Source organism: Clinocottus analis, unplaced genomic scaffold (assembly GCF_023055335.1).
Source record: "Clinocottus analis isolate CAN_PGR_092001 unplaced genomic scaffold, fCliAna1.0.p SCAF_6, whole genome shotgun sequence".
Lineage (NCBI taxonomy): Eukaryota > Metazoa > Chordata > Actinopteri > Perciformes > Cottidae > Clinocottus > Clinocottus analis.
In genome coordinates, this window is record NW_027176218.1 from 7,662,385 (window position 1) to 7,679,105 (window position 16,721).

The 16,721-nt window shown below is 41.9% G+C and overlaps 2 protein-coding genes across 2 annotated transcripts; both read left to right on the top strand.

The window, feature by feature from the left end:
• The first annotated feature begins 1,327 nt into the window (after positions 1-1,327).
• Positions 1,328-10,992, top strand: myo5c (myosin VC). Its single transcript, XM_068603709.1, has 40 exons — positions 1,328-1,410; positions 1,697-1,807; positions 1,916-2,087; positions 2,198-2,342; positions 2,410-2,566; positions 2,765-2,908; positions 2,990-3,071; positions 3,180-3,287; positions 3,370-3,476; positions 3,580-3,845; positions 3,955-4,036; positions 4,134-4,274; positions 4,359-4,481; positions 4,621-4,704; positions 4,820-4,951; positions 5,107-5,204; positions 5,313-5,399; positions 5,485-5,596; positions 5,696-5,907; positions 5,994-6,159; positions 6,269-6,415; positions 6,491-6,655; positions 6,746-6,839; positions 6,921-6,984; positions 7,095-7,369; positions 7,448-7,511; positions 7,598-7,678; positions 7,808-7,988; positions 8,080-8,173; positions 8,280-8,343; positions 8,428-8,596; positions 8,713-8,797; positions 8,878-8,976; positions 9,073-9,227; positions 9,556-9,645; positions 9,744-9,894; positions 9,990-10,275; positions 10,354-10,528; positions 10,618-10,698; positions 10,837-10,992. Exons 1-40 carry the CDS (start codon positions 1,378-1,380, stop codon positions 10,990-10,992), a joined length of 5,238 nt encoding a protein of 1,745 aa, XP_068459810.1. The 5' UTR covers positions 1,328-1,377.
• Positions 10,993-11,748: 756 nt separating this feature from the next.
• gnb5a (guanine nucleotide binding protein (G protein), beta 5a) lies at positions 11,749-16,686 on the top strand. The gene is made up of 11 exons (XM_068603749.1): positions 11,749-11,973; positions 12,573-12,709; positions 12,898-12,939; positions 13,751-13,827; positions 13,926-14,058; positions 14,376-14,519; positions 14,617-14,708; positions 14,930-14,978; positions 15,080-15,176; positions 15,293-15,459; positions 15,558-16,686. The coding sequence occupies exons 1-11, from the start codon at positions 11,838-11,840 to the stop codon at positions 15,567-15,569; spliced, it is 1,086 nt and encodes a 361-aa protein (XP_068459850.1). The 5' UTR covers positions 11,749-11,837; the 3' UTR covers positions 15,570-16,686.
• Positions 16,687-16,721: the final 35 nt, after the last annotated feature.

The following is a 16,721-nucleotide window of genomic DNA, read 5'->3' on the forward strand; positions in this document are numbered from 1 at the left end:
TGTCGGTCACATTAAAGGCTGGATTTTCTGTAAGAGGGTTTGAAGTGCTACACAGAGTTTCACAACTTCTCACAAGGTGTTACAGATCTGATATCTCAAGCTCACTGTTTTCAAAGTGGAACCAACAGGGAGTCCCAAAGAAAATGTGGAATCCTTTTGTGACGCTGACTGACACACTCACTGTGGCGGGTAATTGGTCTTTAGCAGGAGATAACCTTCACGGAAGAAATATATTTGAACACGGAAGTGCACTCTGAGCCTCATCTATTCAGGAGAAGAGCTGTCCTCACCAAGGAAACATTTGGGGATCTAGAATTTAGAAATATGCATGACACTAATGTTACTAACACCTGCCTTCAGTCTACAAGTAACATCTGGACCCTACAAGCCCACCTTATGCTTCCAGAGCGTATTAGCTTTTTTCCTTCCATGTTAATTATTGCTCTGTATTCCCAAATGCTTTATGTGAATACCTAAAAAGTTAATAACTGATTTATGTCTTGTGCTCACCACGAATGTGGAAGTTTCCTTCTAAAAAAAAACCTTTCGGGCAGTCACACTTTTCTCCCTCACTTTTCCAAGTGCAGTGATATTGTGAAGTATTTACTTTTTACGACCTGTGGTGAAACGCTTCACACCGAAGCGCTGAAATGCCTTCACACATGGTGAGCTGACTGAGGTCAGTATCCGGTTTCTTTTGTTGTCAGAATCCTTGATCAAACGTGCACACCCACCCTGTCAAGCCGCTGTCACAAGACGGGAGGGCGGAGTCAGCCAGGCAAAGTCCGCAGCAGGTGAGCGACACAACAACCAGGAAGACGCGAGACGCACCTGGGACACGAGCGAAGCGGCTTTCAGAATAAAAGCGTCAGGTTTGTCACTTTTAGATGGGATGATTTTTCTTTTGTGTGGTGACCCCTCAAACGTAAGCGATGTCTATCTGTGACTCCACATCATGGCCTTAAGTTAGAGAGTCTTTCTCGTATTGTTTGAATGAAAGAGTTTTAATTGTTCTCCCATTTTTATTTCCGCAGATTGGGTCAAGTTAAAGTAATGAATATGCAGAATAACATTAGATGTTCATGTACATGAAATTGAAGCACACATTAACATGTAAGACTGACATGTGGGTGAACATTTCAACGGCTAATGTATTCATGAAAAATTGTTTTTTTTTTCCCAACCTAATAGAGTTTGTATTAATTCAGTGAGTATTATTTTGAAAGTTACAACCGGGAAAGCCATGTGATTGTGTTTCTCCTGACTTTGGGGACACTGGCATAGTTGTGAGAGGAAGGCAGAAATTCGTTGGTAACCAGGAAAGTACAGTGATACAAACGCTGACAATACTGACAAGAGAAGTGAAAACAATAATGCATGAATATGGCTTTGTTGGAACTGTACACCGAGGTAAGAGAAAAGCACCATGTTTCTAATTGAATAGAGATAATACAACCTTTATGTTGTTTTACAGAAACATATGGAAACTTTGTCAGAGCTCAGTCAAGTTGCAGAGATGTAGAGGAGGCTGGACTTGAAGTCTAAATGCTCAACTTTTTACTCAGACTCAAGAGTTTATTATGTAGATTTTCACACAGGAAATTGCGTCACATTTAAAGTGTTATATGTTCAAACTTCGCTATAGATACCTTGTTAAATGGTAATATCTTGACACCACTGAAATCATCTCCCATAGTACAACCGAGTGTGGATACCAGATGCAGATCATGTGTGGAAGTCAGCCGAGATTATGAGAGACTTTCATTCTGGGGATAATGTTCTCAAGTTGCTTCTTGAAGATGGCACTGTGAGTAAAATGTGACCAATAAAACCTTCACATGCAGCTGCAATGGATTTATGATGGTGAGAAGTAACAGCTGACCTGCCTCTTTTACATAACCCTTTCATTGTACAGGAGCACCACCTCTCTGTTGACCCTGTGACACCACAACTCCCTCCTCTTCGCAACCCGGACATCTTGGTGGGGGAGAATGACCTCACCGCTCTCAGCTACCTGCACGAACCTGCAGTCCTTCATAATCTTAAAGTGCGATTTGCGGAGTCCAGAATCATCTACACCTACTGTGGTACTGTGGAAACAAATCCTTGACTGTCAAACTGGATCCTACCACTGAATTGTAGTCTGTTGTAGTTGTGGAGGCTCTTGTCTCAGCCTGTGCTGCTTCCTCAATTGCAGGTATTATACTGGTGGCTGTAAATCCATACAAACAGCTTCACGTCTATGGAGATGCAATCATTCATGCCTACTCAGGCCAGAACATGGGGGACATGGACCCTCATATATTTGCAGTAGCAGAGGAGGCTTACAAACAGATGGCCAGGTAAATAAAAGACAAAATGATCACATAAAATACACAGTCAACTCATAACTTATATTATTTTTCTCAGAAACCACAAGAACCAGTCCATCATCGTCAGTGGTGAATCTGGAGCTGGGAAAACGGTGTCTGCTCGATATGCTATGAGGTACTTTGCGGTTGTGAGCAAATCTGGAAGTAAGACTCACATTGAAGACAAAGTCCTGGCATCCAATCCGATAACAGAGGTATGATTTTATTGGACCAGGAGCTCTGTACTCACAGGGCAACACATTGCTGCTCTCGTCACTGAACTGGCAGAAATACAGTCAATATGTCAGTCCTGTGACAACAGTAAACCAATATTAAACACCCAGTGCATGAATTAAGACAACTTATATCTTTGGGAAAACATAAAAAAAGGGACCTGATGAACTTTCTCTCAGGCAATAGGAAACGCAAAGACCACCCGGAACGACAACAGCAGCCGTTTCGGGAAATACACAGAGATCAGCTTTGACAGGAGGTACCGGATCATCGGAGCGAACATGAGGACCTATCTCTTGGAGAAATCGAGAGTCGTCTTTCAGGTAGTGTATGAGATGACGGTGGTATTGTGTTAAAACAAATAAAAATCTCATACATAACATTGATACCCTTGTTTTATTCAGACAGACAACGAGCGAAACTACCACATATTCTACCAGATGTGTTCCTGTGCTCACCTGCCACAGTTCAAGAATCTAAGACTGCGTGAGTGTTTCTAATGAGGGTGTATTGAGCAAGTTTGAGATGGATCAGTGGCTTTTGTTTGTTATAGTAGTGTAAGACTGCCTGATTGTATATTCCTGTCATCTGTAGTGAGTGCGGATAAGTTCCGGTACACCTGCAAGGGCGGGGATATCACTATTGAAGGTGTCGATGACAAGAAAGACATGGAGGAGACTCGAAAGACCTTCTCACTGCTGGGTAAAAAAAACACTTTATCTGTCAGAATGTAACTTGTTTTTGTTGTGACGTCTACGTTACCTTCCCGTCTCTTCCTCTCCAGGGTTAAAGGAGGACTTTCAGTCAAATGTGTTCAAAGTTTTGGCTGCCATTTTGCATTTGGGAAATGTCAAAATCAGAAACTCTGGAGATGGAAAATCATCAGTTGCTGTGAGTCTCATCTCTCCAAGCCTAAATGGCTTTTTGTCTGCAAGATTAGATATTAAAACATGAACCTGGTTCAGCTACACATCTTATTTTGCATATCTTCCAGCCCGGTGACCAACACCTGGCGGTCTTCTGTGAGCTGCTGAGCGTGAGCGCAGAAGAGTTGGGGCGTTGGCTGTGCCATCGGAGGATCGTTCTGGTGGCCGAGACGGTGGTGAAGCCGGTGCCCATTGAGCGGGCTGTAAATGCCCAAGATGCCCTTGCCAAGCAGATCTATGCCCACCTGTTTGACTGTATTATTAAGAGGATAAATAGTGCACTGCAGGTTCCGGGTCAGCAACACGCTTTCATTGGTGTACTGGACATTTATGGGTAATACAGATGATAAATAATGCAACGATCATTCTTTTTTCAGCTGCTTGATGTTTCTGGTCCCTCATATGGTCATTTGTGACGTGATCCTTGTTTCTTTTGTCTTCAGCTTTGAAACGTTTGACATCAACAGCTTTGAGCAGTTTTGTATCAACTATGCGAACGAGAAGCTTCAGCAGCAGTTTAACTTGGTTTGCTTCACCATATGTCCAAGTCATTGTACGATTCTGCATACAAAGCATTCTTAGCCCAGGGTGTTATTCGGTTGTCTGTCTTATTTTCAATCAGCACGTGTTCAAGCTGGAGCAAGAGGAGTACATGAGAGAGGACATACCGTGGACGTTGATAGATTTCTATGACAACCAGCCGGTCATTGACCTGATTGAAGCAAAGATGGGGATCCTGGACTTGCTTGATGAAGAATGTTTGGTAATTGAATGGATGTGAAGTGCATTTTTACAATGAGAAATGCAACTTTGCTGTGCCTCCTATACATGTATTTTTGCTTTACAGTTTCCTCAAGGTACTGATCAAAGCTGGCTGCAAAAGCTCTTCAACTACCTTGATGCCAATCCTCTGTTTGAGAAGCCCAGGTTGTCAAATGAGGCATTTGTTATTCAACACTTTGCAGACAAGGTGAAGTCTGGTGACCTTTAGAAAGCCATTTCCAGCATAATGTCACACACATGTCATTCCTACTATAATTCACTGTTAATGCTTTTGGATTCCTGACAGATGCCTTTTTTGAACTATGCAAATCCTTTTCCAAGAACAGGTGGAATATCAATGTACAGGTTTTCTTGAAAAGAACAGAGACGCTCTGTATGAAGAATTGGTTGACATTATGAGAGTCAGCAAGGTAATCAAAGGCCCTGTTTCATTTGACTATGTGTCATAGTGGTTAAAACAACTAATCCATGCAGCTTTGTTTGTCCTAATTTTGACCCAATTCCCCTGCTTGCAACTGTTATCAGTTTCCTTTTCTGGCCAACCTTTTCCGAGAGGAGAAGCAAAGCTCTGTGACAAGTAAAGTTGTCAAAGTGAGACCTGCCAGACCTGGAGTGAAACCAGCCAATAAACAGTTGAGAACCTCTGTGGGAGATAAGGTGACAATGTTTGCTTATGTTGCTGCTCGCTGGAGATTAAGCTCCCTCTGAAGTTTCCATAATGTGTTGTATTAATCTCAGAATATAGAACAAAACAGAATTGTATTTGTGTGGTATTTTTTATCCTTTCTGATGAACTTTGTGGGTGAATGTAGTTCTGCAGCTCCCTCTCTTTACTGATGGAAACACTGAACGCTACCACCCCTCACTATGTACGCTGCATTAAGCCCAATGATGAAAAGCTCCCATTTGAGTGAGTGCTGGTGAAACTCTGCTTGACAGGAATCAATCTGTGTCAGCCTCAATCATTTGTGCGTGTTTGTGTCTATGGTTGAACGAATGTTTCCTTGTTTGTTTTTAGATATGACTCCAGGAGGGTGGTGCAGCAGTTGCGAGCGTGTGGAGTCCTTGAAACTATTCGTATCAGCGCACAGAGCTATCCGTCCAGGTGATTCTCTTTTACTCCGTTCCATATCAGCCAAAACAAAGTATCCATGTGCTCTTGTAATGGTTGACGTGTTTTTTGTCAACAGATGGACATACAATGAGTTTTATGGCCGATACAGTATCCTGATGTCACACCAGGAGTCAGACTTCAATGACAAGAAACAGACCTGCAAGAACGTGTTGCAGAGGTTGATTCAGGTTAGCCGTCTCTTTAAATGCCTTTTGATACAACATTGTCATGCATTATTGTGTGCTGCATGTTCGTGTATAACTTCGGCCTCATGGCTTGACCTCCAGGACCCCAACCAGTACAAGTTTGGTCGAACAAAGATCTTCTTCCGAGCTGGTCAGGTAGCTTATCTCGAGAAGCTGCGTCTGGACCGACTTAGAGGAGCCTGCGTGACCATCCAGAAACATGTCCGCGGGTGGAGCAAGAGGAGGAAGTATCTGCGCATGAGAGAGGCAGCCATCATCCTCCAGGAGTACATCCGTGGAAAGAAGACAATCCGGTTAGAGGCCTTCACTTGCAGTTTTGTCGTTCTGCATCGTCCTGTATCAGTCAAGGTTATGACATGTGCGGCCTCTTGTCCTGCAGTAAAACTGTGACTGCTGCAACACTGAAGCGGGGCTGGGCAGCACTGGTGATCCAGAGATACTGGAGAGGTTACCGCATGACACAGATCTTCCAGGTAGTCCGTCTGGCTTCCATCACCATCCAGGCCTTCACGCGAGGCTGGATGGCCCGTAAACGGTACAAGAAGGTCTGTGAAGTTGATTCATTTGTCATTTTTATCATTTCATCTGCTGAAATTACAAATTGTAACAACGTGTCCTTCATGCTCTGCTGTTTCTCAATGAATGAATCATCAGATGGTAAAGGAGCAGAAAGCCCTCATTCTCCAGAAGTATGCCAGGGCGTGGCTGGCACGGCGGCGTTTTCAAACCATGCGTCGGCTGGTGATCAATGTTCAGCTCTCCTACAGGGTTCAGCAGCTCAGAAAGAAGGTTGAAGAGCAGGTAAAGATGCTTCCAAGGTTACTTCAGCCCTGGCTTTTATGGACAGGACGTCACTAAATTCCTCTATCCCTACAGAACAAAGAGAACCGTGGATTGATGGAAAGACTTACAAGCTTGGCCAACTCCCACTCTCAAACCGTGGACAAGCTTCAGGGTCTGGAGGCACAGCTGGAAAAATCAACCAGTCAGAAGGCGGTTTTGGAGGCGAGAGAGAAAAAGAGCAAAGAAGACGCAAGTCTGGTCAGTTTTGAAGTTGATGCTCGAAATCATTTGTTTGATTATGAAGCAGACTGTATGAGTCCTTTAAAAACACTTTTATTATTGCTCCAGACCACTGCACAGCTTCAGAAGGAAATACATGCACTAAATCTTGAAAAGCAGAACTTGGAGAACAGGTTTAAAGCCGGCACCAAAGAGGCCAAAGGTAATAGGAGTCAAGATTTCTGTGTATGCTGCTCATATTGGAATTTGCACCAAATTTGTGACCAGTTTTACACTCTTACAGAGAGCTTTGATCAAATAAAGATGAACCTCCTGGAAGAGAAAGAACATGAAGCAAGGTTTAGAAAGTAAGCAATGGAACTGTACAGTCTTCCTCCTTTAGAGCAAGAAGCAAATATTTGTCTAGCAAAGGCAAATTCTGACTCATTTATTCAGTTAATGAGATGACTTTTGGCAGAGTTGCAGAGAACAACGCAGAGATCCAGAGACAGGACCATGAGACGGAGGTGGAAACTCTGAAAGAGGAGATTAAGAGATTGAAAGAACAGAATATCCGTCTGCAGAGAGAGTTGGAGGAGGCGGGCCAGGTGAACGCTGACCTGCAGGAACAGGTCATCCAGCTCACCAAACATGTCAAGGTCATTCCCGAACTCCGCAGAGATCTCAACAACCTGCAAAACCACAGGACTAACATGGACCGAAAGATGAAGCAACAGTCGGAACAAGCAAGAGGTACGTACTATTACTTGCGTTTTAAAAATCAAACTGTTTTACATAAATTATGACAATATTGTGCTGATCTTTTTGCAGCTAAAATGAACGATATTACGAGACAACTTCTTGGTGGTGTTGTTGAGGAGGAGGTTATTTTGGGGTAACTTGAATACTTTGTATAGAACATAAATGTAGTTGTTCCATATCTTATTTAGTCATTTCATCTCACACATTGTTTCTCTGAAGGCTAACTCCAGACGACCCGGAGAAGATTTATGAAGTGGAAGATTTGCTGGCAGCCTTTGATGGCCTACAGAAAGCGACCAGGTCTATTTTTACCGACAACCATAACGATCCCTTCACTTTATGCTAGCATTATTTCGTTTGTTTCTTAACCTGTGTGACAAACTTGTTTACTCTCGATCCTGTTTAACACGGTTCCACCACTGGCGGCAGAATACTAGAAAACCGCCAGAAGGAGCAGAAGGAAAGCTACGAGACACAAGTGCAGGGCTTGAAATTGAAGGTGGACCACCTTCAAAATGAGAACAGCCAGTTGCAAAACCTGTTCCAGGAGAAAAGTAATCTCAACGAAAATATTCTCCAAGAAGTGTCCAGGCTCAGCAGCGAGAACTCAGTGCGTTATTGCATTCTTGATCCCACGTTCCCTTCCTTTAGATATATGAGGTGCAGAGCATTCTCATTTCCCTTATTTCATGGATCCACAGGTTATACCGGAGCTCAAGCTGCAGACTTCAGAGCTGCAGAGACAAAAACAAGAGTTGGAGGCCCACGTAGAGATGCAGAGCAGAGAGCTAGCAGGTAGTTTGTTTTCCCCCAACATCATGAGGCTCTTTTGCAGATTATAATTTCATTTGTTCCTTATGTTTACGGTGTTTATTTTGTGTTTATTCATGTGACACAAAAGAAAAAACTGAAGAGATCACAAACATTCTTCAGAAGAAGATTAAAGAAGAAAGCTCCCAATGCAGGTAAAACACCCAAATTAGAATCCGTTTCTTGATTAAAGAAGTGATCGTCATTTCTGAGTTGGCCTGATTTCTGTTGCTTTTAAGGCACTTTGAGGCAAAAGCTGAAGAGCTGGAGGAGTTGAAGAGGGAGCTTCAAGGCAGAGTAGAGGAGCTGGAAGACGACACTGCTCATTTGAAGAGACAGCTGCTGATGGAGAGCGAAGCGAAGAACAAACTAAGACAGGAGACTTCACAGTTAACTGCTGAAAATATGGTGTGTGTGGGGTGATGGAGGGAGGGGGGGGGGATCTAGAGAGTAACGGTAGGAGAGTGTGTGCATGTATGTCTTGTCTGCATGAAAGACAGAAAGAAATTGTGCTTTTCTTTCAGGACTTTGAAGAGCAGCTCGACCAGAAAGACAGAATGATAAAGAAACTCCAGAATCACATAAAGAGCCTCGAAACATCACAGAGAGGTAATGCTGCGGTTTGTAAACGCACGGTATGAGATGAATCCACCTCCTCTATGTTCACTACTTTAACGTCTCTTGCACAGCCAAGCAAACGCCTGCGCCAGCCACTCCCAAAGATTACCTTGGCATGTTGGAGTACAGGAGAGAGGATGAATCCAGGCTCATTCAAAACATCATTCTGGGTATTCTTCTTCATTCATTTTGTGACTTCCTTTGTGTGTATTCTGCGGTCCTCTGCAGGAAAAAATACAATTTCACTTGCCATATTCTTCTCACAGACCTGAAGCCCAAGGGCGTGGTGGTCAATATGATCCCCGGTCTGCCGGCTTACATCCTCCACATGTGCATCCGCCATGCTGACTACTTGAACGATGAAGTCAAACTCAAGTCTCTTATGAATGCGATCATAGTTGCTGTCAAAAAGGTCATCACGGTGAGGTTAATTCTCATTCAAGTAGCCTTTATCTCAACTGTAGATCTGCTAAATAAATAATAGTATCATAATCGAATAGTAATAATCAAAAAACTATTACTCATAACCGTATTTCAGATTAGGGACCCTGAACGTTGGCACAAGTGTAGTTTACTTTTATTGTTTTACTTTGTGATATTAATAATGTGAAAAGGATCAACAGCTGGAAAAATAAACGTATTAGTTACCTGAAAACTATGTAATGTCACATAAATCAATAATTAGAATTACAAACATTTGGTTGTTGAAAATAAATGAAAGCAACATGACTTTTACATTTTTATTTCAGAGTCAGCCCAAAGACTTTGAGTTGCTGTCATTCTGGCTCTCAAACATGTACCAGCTGCTCAACTGTCTGAAGCAGTACAGCGGGGAAGAGGTCTGTGTTTAACCTGGATGCACTATTATTGTTTTTATTGAAAATAGCAGGTATATTTTTACATGCTCTTGTCTCTTTGTTGCCTTCTGTTCCAAAAGGAGTTCATGAAACAAAATACTGCTCGACAGAAAAAGAACTGCTTGCAGAATTTTGACTTGTCTGAACACAGACAGATTCTCAGCGACCTGGCCATTCAAATCTACCATCAGTTTGTCTCCATCATGGAAAACACACTAACTCCTGCAATTGGTATTTCATCATCACCATTATCACATGCAGATGTTGGAAGTGGTCCCTCCTTTATTGCTACCTTAAATCAGCTGCTTGGCCTTCTCGCCCGACAGTGCCAGGTTTGTTGGAGCACGAGAGCCTCCAGGGGATTTCCAGCATGAAGCCGACAGGCTTCAGGAAGCGCTCCAACAGCATCTACGAGGACTCGGAGACACACACCATCTCCTCCATCGTTCAGCAGCTCAGTGTCTTCCACTCCACCATGAGCCAGCATGGCATGGAGCAGGGACTCATCAAACAGGCAGTCAAGCAAATGTTCTTCCTCATTGGTGCGACCACCCTCAACAACATCATGCTCCGAAAAGATATGTGTTCCTGCAGAAAGGGGATGCAAATCAGGTCAGTGGTGTTTTTTTATGAGACTAAAGAAGATTTCTCACGCAGACAAAAATGAGTTCATAGCTTTTGCTTGTCCAGGTGTAACATCAGTTACCTCGAGGAATGGTTGAAAGAGAAGGAACTGCAAAGCTCTAATGCTATAGATACTCTGATGCCGTTGTCTCAGGCCGCCTGGCTGCTGCAAGTCAACAAGTCCACTGACGACGACGTCAAGGAGATCACTGACAAATGCACTGAGCTCAACCCAGTTCAGGTACGTTTTTCATGCCACTCGCCATATTTTTTTATATTAGGAAAATCTAATTTAACAGTGACACACAAAGCTTCCCTTCAAATTTGCAGATTGTCAAGATTTTGAACTCGTACACTCCCATTGATGATTTTGAGAAAAGGGTGACGTCGTCATTTGTTCGCAAAGTTCAGGTGAGCGCGATTGTTTATTTTCTAATTTAAGGCAACACACTTTCTCTAATTTAAAGTACAGTGTATAATTTCACGATATACGTGTTCACCTGCCATACTTGCACTTGACTCAATATGCCAAGTTTCTCCCTGTTGCAGTCGTTACTACAAGATCGTGACGGGCCCAGCTCACAGCTGATGCTGGACTCAGACTATCGTTTCCAGGTCACGTTTCCTTTCTGCCCGTCGTCGCAGGCTCTGGAGCTGCTGCAGGTCCCGAGCAGCCTTCACCTGAGCTTCCTAACCCGGATCTGACAGCCAGCCTTCAACCTCGCATTACAGTCTGGTGGCCTACGACTAATTTACTGTATATGTAAATATGTGAACACTTTAAATAAACAATGAACACAATATATTTAAAATTGAGGGATATGGCCAACATGTTTGAAATACAGAGATCATTTCATTTCTAATGTCTTTGTTGGATATTTTGCTGGCTTAAAAAAAATAGCCAAACTGTTTATAGTAAATGTGAAATATAGAAATATGAGCAAACTAAATACCCATCAACCAAGGTCATGACCTCACTGTTGTCAGTGTGATCAAAAGTAAAAGTGTATTTAATCAAACCATTAAATCCTTAACTCAAACCAGAATATCATATAGGAGAGAAGCTGTCTGTGTCATATGTCTATTTCCTAAATCATAGACAAAAGAAACGGTCAAAAACTGTTTGCTTCTCCCCAATCAGCCACACCTGTATCAAATCACCCTCCTGATTATGTTCACGTCTCGCCTCATCTCAGCTGCACTACGCCCCCACGTGGTGGGAGGCTTAACAAACAATAACAAAATGGCTCTTAATGGCAGTTTACGTAAGAGTATTATGTGTTTCATGTCGGCAGTTTCTAAATGCATTATCAGCGGTAGAGTAGTGAGTCTACTGAGGATGCAGCCCGTGCGGAGCAGCAGCATCACCAGGATGCAGGACCCCCCCTCCTCGTCCTCTTTCTCCTCCTCCTCCTCCTCCTCCTCTTCCTCCTCCTCCATATGCACACTGGTGGAGCATCTTCTCCCCGTGACGTCATGACAGCAGCATCAGCTGTTAGCTCGACTTCAAGCCTTTTCGCTGCCGATCGCTGTCTGCACGAAGGAAATATATGAGATCCCCTCTAGTCCCTGAAATGGCGACACAGGAGGTACAGCGGAATGAGACTCTGTCCCATCTCCAAACGGAGTCGGAGACGCTGAAGACGAAGCTGGAGGAGGAAAGAGCGAAGCTGCACGATGTTGAACGTGAGTGCTGCTGAAAATGGAGAGGCCTCGATCCACCGCTGCGTTTACGCTGTGACGGGACAAATAAAAGCAAATGTCTCCGAGACAAATGTATTTTAGCGAGAGGACGAGTGTTGACAGTTTTACAGAGATGTGAGTGTGTCCGAGCTGATTATCTGGCCCGATTGGATCGACGTTACCTCAGATATTTGACAGGCGACTTGAGCAAAATATTTGTTTTTGCTTCCCCATTTTACAGCCCACTGCTTCCATCTGGATTTCTTCTATGTATATTGTATATGGTTTCGTCCCATCACATCTCAGCTACATGGCCGATGTTGAATGAGATGTTTGAAGTAAACCAAAAAAAAGAGGAAAAAAGCCTTTCTTGTGTGTTTGTTTATGAGATATTACAAGATTTAAAAAAAGATTATTTTTTTAATATTCCTGTATATATTGTAAATCGACTTTAATCCTTATGGCTCCTGGGAATATTAATCCAGTGTGTATTCAGTAGATGGTTTAATGTACATGTGTACTGTGTGTGTGTGTGTGTGTGTGTGTGTGTGTGTGTGTGTGTGTGTGTGTGTATATATATATTTATTTATTTATTTTCACAGTACATCAGGTGGCAGAGAAGGTGGATGGACTGGGTCAGTTTGTCATGAAGACCCGAAGAACTCTGAAGGGACACGGCAACAAAGTGCTGTGCATGGACTGGTGTAAGGACAAGAGGAGGATCGTCAGCTCCTCACAGGTCACACACACACACACACACACACACACACACACACACACACACACACACACACACACACACACACACACACACACACACACACACACACACTATGCTCCTGCTGGTTTATGTTTTTAGCCCAGTGTATGATTGCATGATTTACAGTACATGTGTTTTATATTGTACTTCTTCTAATCTATTTGCAGGATGGAAAGGTGATTGTATGGGATGCTTTCACCACCAACAAGGTAACTTTCTCTTTTCTAACATGCATGGATTTTTTTTTATTACAAAACCTTTTTTTTGTGTGTAAAATGCTAAGATTTTATTTCACATTTTATCCGTTTCGACTGCATCCTTTAAGCTGGTAACGAATCAGTTTTTCAGCTATGCTCGCTGACACAAAGTCAACTGATTAGTTCAACCAAAGACTATTTTTCCACATTAGATCATTTTATTTTAAGTATTTTTATGAAGTCTGTAATCCATATTTGATATTTTTAAAGGCAAAGATGAACAACTTTTGGTTTAAAACAGATGTTTATTTAACACAATCATCCTTGTTCCCGCCAGATTGATTTTATTACCCTTATTCAAACAAACGTACAAATAACAACTAACAGAAAAAAATAATTGGTGCATAAAAATGGAGTGTACTGTTTGTGAATGTTGCACAGGGAACTTTGTATAGAAACATCATCTATTGAGCCATTAATTGAGAATTTCACTCTAATAAAATCTAATATATGAGACATATAGACAGGAGGAGACGTGGAAGATTTCGACATCAACAGGATATCTACAGTGTGCTGTGACGCAAAAGATTTTAATGAATGAGGACAAAGAGGAAGGGACTTTAGAGTTGAACATTGACCACAATAATGTGTAAAATGTATTTAAACTGCCTGTTTGGCTTTATACAGTTTCTGCTTTTGGACAAACGGTTATATGCTGATATGCAACACCCTAAAGCTTCCTGTTCTGCTCCAATGAATTGATTCTAATAAATTTGATTCATCTTGCTGTCCTGATGCAGCTGTGTGTTTTGATATTTATTAGGAGCACGCTGTGACAATGCCTTGCACCTGGGTGATGGCCTGCGCCTACGCTCCCTCCGGCTGTGCTGTAGCTTGTGGGTGAGTGTCCAACTGCTTCTGAGGAGTCCAAATGTGCCCTGGCATCAGTTGGGGTTTCTGTTCTCTTTTTGTAAACTTTGGCGATTTTCTTGTCACAGGGGTCTGGATAATAAATGCTCGGTGTATCCCCTCTCTCTGGACAAAAATGAGAACTTGGCTGCCAAGAAGAAGTCAGTGGCCATGCACACAAACTACCTGTCAGCCTGCAGCTTCACCAACTCCGATATGCAGGTGAGATCATCGACCATGAACAAAAACACTCGCACCAAAAGCAATTTCCCCCCCAATTTGACACTTTCGTCTTTTGTCTATTTATTACTATCCCCTCTTATTAATCAGAAATCACTGCATTTAATATTCACATGTAGAGCTTCCCCCCTTTGTTAATAATTCACAGCAGCCAGGTGGTCCTGGTTCGACGTCCCGGTCACATGATGTTTCACGCAGCAAAGACAATCCATTTATAGCCGTGTGTTAGCCCACATAGACTTTTACTGATCTTCAGAACAGACACTATTCTTCTTCCTCATTGTCTGCTTGTGTTAAAGATCCTGACGTCCAGTGGGGATGGAACATGTGCATTGTGGGATGTTGAGAGCGGGCAGCTGCTGCAGAGTTTCCATGGACATGCCGCAGACGTACTCTGTCTGGACCTCGCTCCCTCCGAGACTGGAAACACTTTTGTTTCAGGGGTGAGGACACCTTTCATTACAGCTTATTTGCCATTCAAATTTCACTGAATTACATCACCCATTTGGTCCTATTCTGCATTATTCTGTATGATTGCAGGGCTGCGATAAGAAGGCCAATGTGTGGGACATGCGTTCAGGACAATGTATTCAGTCCTTTGAAACTCATGAATCAGACATTAATAGTGTGCGGTAAGTTACTGCCAATTGTCCTTTCTAGGTGATAAGTGAAAATGAGACTATTTTTTATTGTAACATAAGTGAGGAAAAATCTTATGTCTTGTCACATCTTCCGCTGCACAGTGTGTGTTTTTTCATACCACCACTGGGAGTCACTAAAAGTCAGATAATGAAATCTTCCATAAGAAAGGAATTTGTTCCTAACTGTGTTGTCTGTTTCTTTTTTTTAATAGATACTATCCCAGTGGAGATGCATTTGCATCTGGCTCAGATGATGCAACTGTAAGTAATCAGATATTTACCACATAAAGTAAAAATGGAAACTGGTTGAAAATAACTTTGAAATCCAAATTCTGACCTTTTTTTTTTCTTCTTTTCTACAGTGCCGGCTGTTTGACTTAAGAGCAGACAGAGAAGTGGCTATTTATTCCAAAGAGAGCATAATATTTGGGGTCTCCAGTGTTGACTTTTCTCTCAGTGGTGAGAAATATGCACTCAGTATTAGTCTGGTCACTCAACCAAACAGCAGTTAATGACTAATTATTGTTATATGCAGAGTTTAAAGCATTTATGTTATTATTTTTTTGATCTTTCAGGACGGCTACTATTTGGCGGCTACAACGACTACACCATAAATGTTTGGGATGTTCTCAAAGGAACACGGGTCTCTATTCTATTTGGCCATGAGAACCGTGTCAGTACACTGCGTGTCTCTCCAGATGGGACAGCCTTCTGCACAGGTTCCTGGGACCACACTCTTCGGGTATGAGATGTCTGTTATCATTGTCTGATCGGACACTTTTGCGAATGTGACATTTTTGGTGATATCTTGTAATGTCTGCTGTTTTTTTATTTTTCCAGATCTGGGCCTAAGGATGAAGACACAGAGGATTACATGTTAAACAGACTTACTGAAGAGACACCAATATTTCTGTTTGCTAGAGTACAATCACAGAGATAGAGAATCAGTTTTGGTTGTACATAGGGCATATCAATAGCATTGTGTATATACTCCAGTCTCATGGCCACGGTAGATTTACATATTTCAGAGAGTAATTAAACCAAATGGCACGCTTCTATTACAGTATGATTGAAAGAAAATTGCACAGAGGTACTTATGGTTACGATGTGAAATGTATATTGCAGAAAATACCATTGGTAGTGACTAGCATCAGTCTAGGATAGAAGTGACACAATAAAGTGATGTATTGTATGCGCCCACATAAAGGACACTACTTGTTAATTTATTTGTTGTTGTTTTTTTGCACAAAAAAATAATGGTGGAATGCAGACTGAAGACGAAAATGGGATGCCAGGAAGCAAAATTGCAGAGGAAGCAGTAAGGTTTTGAGCTTCTCTTGGCTTGAGTTTCTCGTGCCACAGAACATCTGAACATGTGAATTGTTGGAATGTGAGTGATAGTGAGGAGGATTAGATTGTCTTGTTTAAAAGTGTATCAATAAAAGATAGTTTGAAGCCATTTGATGGAGCATTAGCATAAAGTATTAATCAACAAAAGTACAACAATGTAGTTCATGAAGATGAAATACCCTGTGCACCCAAGAAGCCTTGACAGCAACTCACCTGCCAATATTATTCTAATGTAAAAAAAGAAGAAAAAAGCACATCCTATAAGGTACATCCAAAATATATGCTGTTGATTTTCCATCCCCATGATTTGAAAATGTCTGTTTCCAGCTGTGGAAGCCATTTACTGCTTCTATGTGCACACTGCATCTGAATCTGTGGTCCCTTACTAGATATATAAATACTAATATCAATGAATAAAGAAAACATGTTTAAATTCTTAGAATGTACTCTTTTCATGCAGTTGTTCAATGACTGAAATTTAATATTTACTGTAATTATTTGATTGTAGTTTAGTGTACAGTTATTAAAGGGACTGTTTATCAAACATAAACTGAGTTTTGAATATCATTGCACTCTCATTTTTGTTCTTTACCCGATGTTGTAGTTGTATTTTATTGTACTGAGCGATTTAGACATGAATTACAGCCACTGCTG

Coding starts and splice junctions, on each gene's coding strand:
- myo5c (XM_068603709.1), top strand. CDS start 1,378: ATGAATATGGCTTTGTTGGAACTGTACACCGAG. Junction 2,088..2,197: donor AATCATCTACACCTACTGTG/GTACTGTGGAAA, acceptor CCTCAATTGCAG/GTATTATACTGGTGGCTGTA. Junction 3,846..3,954: donor GGTGTACTGGACATTTATGG/GTAATACAGATG, acceptor TTTTGTCTTCAG/CTTTGAAACGTTTGACATCA.
- gnb5a (XM_068603749.1), top strand. CDS start 11,838: ATGAGATCCCCTCTAGTCCCTGAAATGGCGACACAGGAGGTACAGCGG. Junction 12,940..13,750: donor ATGCTTTCACCACCAACAAG/GTAACTTTCTCT, acceptor GATATTTATTAG/GAGCACGCTGTGACAATGCC. Junction 13,828..13,925: donor GGCTGTGCTGTAGCTTGTGG/GTGAGTGTCCAA, acceptor TTCTTGTCACAG/GGGTCTGGATAATAAATGCT.